At 42.1% G+C, this 8,471-nt stretch overlaps 1 protein-coding gene across 1 annotated transcript in view; it reads left to right on the top strand.

The window, feature by feature from the left end:
- flr (fleer) overlaps nt 1-8,471 on the top strand; it is a 28,784-nt gene that overhangs the window by 3,134 nt on the left and 17,179 nt on the right. The window contains exons 4-7 of the mRNA XM_053338148.1: nt 280-336; nt 1,163-1,298; nt 4,087-4,191; nt 4,313-4,441. Coding sequence (XP_053194123.1) covers nt 280-336; nt 1,163-1,298; nt 4,087-4,191; nt 4,313-4,441 — 427 coding nt within the window. The remainder of the gene's footprint in view (nt 1-279; nt 337-1,162; nt 1,299-4,086; nt 4,192-4,312; nt 4,442-8,471) is intronic.

Here is an 8,471-nt window from a genome sequence, read left to right as displayed (position 1 = left end):
CTCTCCTCCCTCTCTCTCTCTTTCTCTCTCTCTCCCTCTCCTACCTCTCTCTCTCTCTCCCTCTCTCTCTCTTCTCTCTCTCCCTCCCTCTCTCTCTCCTCTCTCTCTCTCCCTCTCCTCTCTCTCTTTCTCTCTCTCCCTCTCCTCCCTCTCTCTCTCTCTCTCTCTCTCCCTACCTCTCTCTCTCTTTCTCTCTCTCCCTCTCTCTCTCCCTCTCTCTCTCTCCCTCTCCCTCTCTCTCCCTCTCCCTCTCTCTCTCTCTCTCTCTCTCTGCCACAGATGGTCAAGCTACAGGCCTGCATCAAATATTGTGAGGAATATTACTCGGCTGCTAAGGTAACGAGCTCTTACACATTATCAGTTAGTTAGTGTCAGGGTTGTTATTATTATTATAGTTTTTAAATTATTTTCATTAGTTTTTTATTTTTATTTAGTTTTTAGGTTTGTTGTGTTTTTTATTTCAGTTTTAATTAGTTTAACAATAACAAGTGATTTAATAGTTTTAGTTTAGTTTTCATTTAGTTTGAGTGTTTCAGGTATTAGGAGCAAAGCTGTGATTAGTAGAAGCTGTAAAGGATGAAATAATGCTGACACTGAGGTAAAGTTTGCTGTCTCCTGCTTCTCTGTGAGAGCTTCCAAGCTGGACTTTCACATTAGTGGTGATTTTATCCCACAAATGTTCCCATCACTCCTCATCACCACACTTTCACTTGTACCTACTGCAGGGTCATAGTTTAAATATTCCCATATTTGGCTGTGTATTGTTTTTTGCCTGGAACAACTTCTTCTTTCTAGAAAGTCGTAAAATGCATATCAAGCAGGCATCCGCTCTGCTGCCACCTACTGGTACTAGCCTGTTATCTCAAGAAGTCAAACTGAACATGACACAGTACAAAATTGAGCTGATTTTATCTGCAGTTCAGTTTAATTTTATTTAGTTTTGCATTGTTCATTGTAGTTTTTATTTAGTTGTAGTTTTTATTTTAGTCATTTATTTATTTTTTTCCACTGCTAGTTTAAGTTTTATTCTTAGTTTTAGTTAACTGTAATAACCCTAGTGCATACAAACCGTGTATGTGTGTGTGTGTGTCTGTGTGTGTGTGTGTGTGTGTGTGTGTGTGTGTGTGTGTGTGTGTGTGTGTGTGTGTGTGTGTTTTTGCAGTCACTGCTGGAGCAGCTGCCCCCGGACGACCCGGACTACATCTACAATATGGGCTGTTTGCTTTACCAGGACGGCAAGTACGAGGAAGCCTGCAAGAGGTTCATGTCTGCCATGCAGGTGCTGGGATACATGCCAGGTAATCATTCACACACACACACACACACACACACACACACACACACACACACACACACACACACATACACACAGAATACAGAATACAGAGCTGTAATGAGTAGTCAATCAATCGATTAGTTAACAGTAACAAGTTTTGAGTCATTTTTGAGGAAAAAATGTCTAAATTCTCTGATTCCAGCTTCTTAAATGTGAATCTTTTCTGGTTTCTTTAGTCTTCTATGACAATAAACTGAAGAGTCGTGACAAAACAAGATATATCAAGTTGCATCTTGTTCTAACTCAACTGTAGACCAAGTATTTTGGTTACAGCGCATGCCACATAATCGCAGCGCGTTTCGACTCTGGCAAGGAACCTTTGCTACACATCATTCCCCTTCTCTCTCTCTCTCTCTCTCCCTGTTTCCTGTCGGCCTCGGTGCCAGGCTAAAAAAAATAATTAAAAGCAGTCACAAACAGAAAAGTCTTCAGCTGTGATTTAAAGGAACTGAGAGTTGGAGCAGACCTGCAGAGTTTGTTCAGATATGTGGAAAATAACAACCGAACGCTGCTTCTCCAGGTCTGCATGGTTCATAACGTAGCTGCGGATCAGAAATGTAGAAATGAATTTTGGCTCTTTGACTCATTCAGTGCCCTGTAAACCAACAGCAGTATTTAAAGTCTATTCTTTCACAAACAGGAAGCCAGTGTAAAGTGATACGGTCCACTTTCTTGGGCTTAATGAGGACTCAAGCTGCAGCTGTCTGATAGACTTTTTAGGGAGACCTGTAAAGATGCTGTTATAGTAGTTGAATCTATTGAAGATAAATGCATAGACACATTTTTCCAAATCCTCCTGAGACATTGTTCCTTTAATCTTATATATATATTTTTCAGGTGATATAGTAGGCTGACTTTGTGGCTAAGCCCCGCCCCCCTCCACTCACTCGGACAAACAATCAACATTCAGTGACAGGCGCTATGACAGGTGTCACAGTAGGAGACATTTCGCAGGGGGCCACTGATGATTTTTGGAGACAGAAAGATCAGATATCATCTAGAAGTCACCAAAAGGGTCTTAACTACGCATTGGAGGGATATATTAATCATTTTATTGTTGAGAAGGTCGATAAAAAGCTTCAGTTACAAGCCAAAATGTTCAGGTCCCAGTGCAAACGTGATAAACCGCATCTCGTCGCCATCACCATCTCAGACAACATCGTTGACATCAAAGAGCCACTGAAGTTAAGGTTTTTGGCTCAGAATATGAGAAAAATATAACAGCCTTTATACCATCTTTACCAAGAGTGTCCCTCCGTTAGTTTGATGCTACGGTATTTACATTGAATCATTCAGCATAACGTTTGCCAACCTTTGTTATCTCGGCTATTACAGATAAGTTAATGAAGCTAGCTCCAGAAGCTAACTTTAGTTTAACTAGAGCCCTTTGGACAACAGCTAACAATGATGTACGATCACCAAAGTACAAAAACTAGAATAGGCCAATGAACTCCCAGCAAGCAAAGTGACATGATGAACAACGCAGCTAGAAGCTAACTGTCAGGTTCAGGCAACCTAAAACATTCAAATATCAGACAAAGGGAGACAAGACACAGCGTTTAGAGTTTTTACTTGCAAGGAGAACAGAGAGATATGCCCAGTACACATCTCCTTCCTGTTCTGGAGCATATCCCTCAAACCCTCACTATTTATTAGATTTTGGTAAGTTCCTGGTTACATAATAGTTGTTGCTATGTAACCCCCATCCTTTAGCGCAACAACGATTATGTAACCAGGAACTTACCAAAATCTAATAAATAGTGAGGGTTTGAGGGATATGCTCCAGAACAGGAAGGAGATGTGTACTGGGCATATCTCTCTGTTCTCCTTGCAAGTAAAAACTCTAAACTTTGGTAAGTTCCTGGTTACATAATCGTTGTTGCGCTAAAGGATGGGGGTCGCATAGCAACAACGATATCAAGACTAACATCTTTGCATATTAGCATATCAACATCCTTGCACGTGCATGTTATCTTGCTTTCGCAAAAGCCTCTTCGTATGGCTGGTTCCGCTTTCTCTCGAAGTCGAGCACGGCTCCTGTTTCGCAACGACAGCTTCAGTTTTTCCAAATCATCAGCCTCCCGCCACGTACGCTCTTATAGAACTTCCTGAAAAACAGCTCAAACATACAGTATAATAATAATAAAATAAAATATATGAGATAACTTATGTACAATTATTCCAACACTAACGTTAGGCTAACTTAAGCTAACATTAGAGATGTTAAAGATAACTTTATATTTCTTTCCAGCAAAGAGACAATATGTTGCCTCAAATACGATGTTGACTAACCTTAGAACAGATGTAGACATCCTTGTTATCCTTGGTCTACCGCACAACTTTATCCAAAGAAGACACTTTTCTCTGTTGAGATGTGGCTTAATAAAGGGTCAAAAATCCACCCCGTCGCCGAGCCTCTCAGGATACCTTGTGTCAGAGTTGCATGTACCCCATGAACACAGTTTGACTATTTTTAAACTTCAAATCTCAGAAAAACTTCATAAAACCGAACGAAAACTGACTTTCTGCAATGCATTACAATGAGTGTATGGGAATGGCTATACGCACTGTGATTGGCTCATCACGTTTGAGGGCGGGACTTAGCCATAGGTCAATTGTCTGTTGAAATTAAGAATCATGAAAAAACTGCAATATGATTTGAATGTTATCGTCACAAAAGTAAAAGTAGCGTTAAAGTTCATCGTGGTGTCTGCTGGTGTCATTGTTTTCTGCCCCCTCTTCTCCCTCAGCGCTGTCCTACAACATCGCCCTGTGTTACTACAACCTGAAGAACTACGACCAGTCCCTCAAATACATCGGAGAGATCATAGAGCGAGGCATCAGGGAACATCCAGGTAAAAACACATCCGGTGTCTTGTCAGTGATGTTTTCAATCCATGTCTACTTTCAGCCACGTTTACTGTGACAGTCCATTCGTGTTGATGATCCTGTTGACGAACTGCGTTTGTCCGGCAGAGCTGAGCATCGGGATGACGACAGACGGCATTGACGTCCACAGTGTGGGCAACACCCTGGTGCTGCATCAGTCCGCCCTGATCGAAGCATTCAACCTCAAAGCTGCCATCGAGTACCAGCAGAAGAACTGTAAGAATGCCGCTCAGTGCCGCTGTGGCCTCCGACACTTAACAAACATAAGTAGCAAACTAAGAAAAAGACCAATTTTTACTAACTCTAACTCTAACCCTTTTATTAGTGGTCCATTCATATAGTAGGGTTTGACCTAGTCTTGTTAAAGTTCTCTTTTAAATGGCGTGTCTGTGTTTGATTGACAGCAGCTGGAGGGGCGTGTCGGTTAGCAAAGCACGTTTCCCAAAGTTACGGTTTGTTCGGGGGCTCGGCTTACAACCTAAGGTGAAGGACAAGACGTGTGTTCATTTTTTAAAGTTAGATTAAAAAAGGAGACTTTAGCAGGAAAGCTAAAGGCAGGTTGTTATTCAGAGTCTTATTGTGAGTCTCTTGTGTTGAGTAGCAGGATGCAATCAGGCTCAGTGTGACCGCCCCGCTCTGCGTATGATAGAGCGTCATTATATCGCTTCATGCAAAGATTTGATTTGCTGTGTGGAAATACAGACTCCAGCTCCATAAGTAGATGATTTAATGGTGATGATTTAATCAATATAATGTAAAACAAGCAGGTGCCATCATGAAATCAAACAATTTAAAGCATCAATTTCTCTATTTGATTTCTCTATTTTTGTAGAAGACAAAAAAAGTCAGTTTAATATTAGTTGGAGTTTAAACACATTGTTATTTGCCATGCTTTTGCTCAGCCTGTACTTTACTTGCTTATATTAAGGACTATATTTTCTATTTACTTTCATACAATTCCATTAGTTTTTGTATAAGTACGCCAGGTGTCACATCAACATCGTTATTAGTATATCGTGAGTTTTCCGGGTTGTTTCGGCTCAGCTACAGGCTTCACGATTCGGCACAAAAAAAAGTAAAAGAATTAAGATTTGAATTCTCTTAACACATGCAAGCCAGAGAGCAGAGAGCTAGAGGAAAAGGAACTTGTAAAGCCTCCTTTAATCTTAAAAGAAGCAGTGTTATCCTCCTCGAACTCCCCCCACCCCCACTCTCGCTCTCGCTCTCTCTCTCTCTCTCTGTCTCTCTCTCTCTCTCTGTCTCTCTCTCTCTCTCTCCCTCCCTCCCTCCTTCTCTCTCTCTCTCTCTCTCTCTCTCTCTCTCTCTCTCTCTCTCTCTCTCTCTCTCTCTCTCTCCCCGTCTCTCTCATATATCCCTCTGACACATTATTAGACGGAAGCTTTCAAAAGAAACGGTGATCACAGAATGACAAGCGGTAAGGAGAATGAATGAAAACCAACATCAAACATCTGCTCCGCGTTAAAGGACAGGCGGCTGCTTCATCTGCAGCTCGTCCACACCGTCCGTGACAGACAGGAAGCCGAGACGCCCGAGGGCAGATCTGAGCCTCGGCTGTAGGAAAGAGCTCACATGTGCAACTTAACCCTCCTGTTGTGTTCGAGTCAAGGAAGGGAGGAAGAAGGAAGGAAAGGAGGGAGGGAGGGAGGGAGGGAGGGAGGGAGGAAGGAGGGAAGGAAGAAAGGGAGATGGAGGAAGGAAGAAAGGAGGAAGAAAGGAAGGAAGAAGGGAAGAAGGGAAGGAAGGAAAGGAGGAAAGAAGAAGGGAAGGAAAGGAGGGAGGAAGGAAGGAAAGGAGGGAGGAAGGAAGAAAGAAGGAAGGAAGGAAGAAGGGAGGAAGGAAGGAAGGAAAGGAGGAAGGAAGGAAGGAAAGGAGGGAAGAAGGGAAGTAAGGAAAGGAGGAAAGAAGGGAAGTAAGGAAAGGAGGAAGGAAGGAGGGAAGGAAAGGAGGGAAGAGGGGAAGGAAGGAAAGGAGGAAAGAAGGAGGGAAGGAAAGGAGGAAAGAAGGAGGGAAGGAAAGGAGGGAAGGAAGGAAGGAAGGAAGGAAAGGAGGGAAGGAAAGAAGGAAGGAAGAGTCAAAACAGATGGGTCAATTTGACCCGGGAGCACAACAGGAGGGTTAACAGAAGTAGTAGGATGTGTCCTGGTAGCCTCGGGGGGGAAGGTGCATGAAACGCAACCAATACGTCCCCCATTTATTCCAGCTAGAGACATTTGTTGCACCCTTCTCTCTCTTTCTTTTTCACCTCATATTTCCTGTCTGTTTCTCAGCTGTCAAATATCTAATGTGCGTAATATGTCATATGTCTAATAGAAAGAAGCATATTTACCCAAAATAGCATCTTAATGGTACCATTGGAAAATAAAGAATTCATAATATATAAATAAATAAATGAATAAGTAACTATAATAAATAATAATTTTTAGAAAATAGTAAATGGGCTTATTTGGAGCACACATGGAGCTTAAATGGAGTCACAGTACCAATTAAAACCACTTTATTCATCAAATATCTTTATTTTATATTCTAAAATCTACATGAACTAATGAATACATTTTACAATGAGAGATAAATGTTGCTTTATAAGAAATGATCTCTCTTATAAATCATGTCAGTATCCATGACAACACAGCTGGACTTACCGTAACAGCTGATCTTAGGTCTTAGGAAGGAAGGAAGGAAGGAAGGAAGGACAGAAGGAGGGAAGGAAGGAAGCAAGGAAGGACGGACAGATGGAAGGAAGGAAAGAAGGAAGAAAGGAAGGAAGGACGGACAGATGGAAGGAAGGAAGGAAGGAAAGAAGGAAGGACAGACAGATGGAAGGAAGGAAAGAAGAATGGAAGAAAGGACAGAAGGAAGGAAAGAACAAAGGACAGAAGGAAGGAAGGAAGGACAGAAGGAGGGAACATTTACCCTAACAGATGATCTTAGGTCTTAGGAAGGAAGGAAGGAAGAAAGGAAGGAATGAAGTAAGGAAGGAAAGAAGGGAGGAAGGAAGGAAGCAAGGAAGGACGGACAGATGGAAGGAAGGAAGGAAGGAAAGAAGGAAGAAAGGAAGGAAATAAGGAAGAAAGGAAAGAAGGAAAGAAGAAAGGAAGGAAGGAAGGACGGATAGATGGAAGGAAGGAAAGAAGGAAGAAAGGAAGGACGGACAGAGGGAAGGAAGAAAGGAAAGAAGGATGGAAGGAAGGAAAGAAGGAAGAATGGACAGATGGAAGGAAGGAAAGAAGGAAGGAAGGAAGGGAGGAAAGAAGGATGGAAGAAAGGACAGAAGGAAGGAAGGAAGGAAGGAAAGAACGAAGGACAGATGGAAGAAAGGACAGAAGGAAGGAAGGAAGGAAGGAAAGAACGAAGGACAGATGGAAGGAAGGAAGGAAGGAAGGACAGAAGGAGGGAACATTTACCCTAACAGCTGGAAACATTGGTTAGAAAATTAGAAAAGTCATCAAATGTAATAAGTTACTTTACTTTGATGAAGTAATAGAAATAGTTACATGACTTATTACATTTTAAATAGAGTAACTAGTAATCAGTAATCTATTACATCTCCATAGCAACCTTCCAAACACTGATGATGAATGATTTACATTTCTTAATTTTGTCTCTTTAAACCAGGGGTGTCAAACATGCGGCCCGCGGGCCAGAACCGGCCCGTCGAGGAGTTCAATCAGGCCCACTTTGCTTCCTGTCGTCTCTTCCTCCCTTTCTTCCTTCCATCTTTCCTTTCTTTCTGTTTTTCTTTCCTGTCTTCTCTTCCTTCCTTCCTTCTTTCCTCCCTTCCTTCCTTCCATCCATCTGTCTTTCCTTCCTTCTTTCCTTCCTTCCTTCCATCTTTCCTTTCTTTCTTTCTTTCTTTCTTTCCTGTCTTCTCTTCCTTCCTTCCTTCCTTCCATCTTTTCTTCCTTCCTTCCTTCCTTCCTTCTTTCCTTCCTTCCTTCCTTCCTTCCTTCCTTCCTTCTGTCTTTCCTTCCTTTCTTCCTTCCATCTTTTCTTCCTTCCTTCCTTCCTTCCTTCCATCTTTTCTTCCTTCCTTCCTTCCTTCCTTCCTTCCTTCCTTCCTTCTTTCCTTCCTTCCTTCCTTCCTTCCTTCCTTCCTTCCTTCCTTCCTTCCTTCCTTCCTTCCTTTATTTTAATGATCTGGCCCACATAAGATCAAATTGGGCTGTATGTGGCCCTTGAATGAAGATGAGTTTGACACCCCTGCTTTAAACTCTTCTTCATCGCTCTG

Source organism: Scomber japonicus, chromosome 18 (assembly GCF_027409825.1).
Source record: "Scomber japonicus isolate fScoJap1 chromosome 18, fScoJap1.pri, whole genome shotgun sequence".
In the NCBI taxonomy this organism is placed as follows: Eukaryota; Metazoa; Chordata; class Actinopteri; order Scombriformes; family Scombridae; genus Scomber; species Scomber japonicus.
This window is presented reverse-complemented; position numbering and strand designations above follow the sequence as displayed.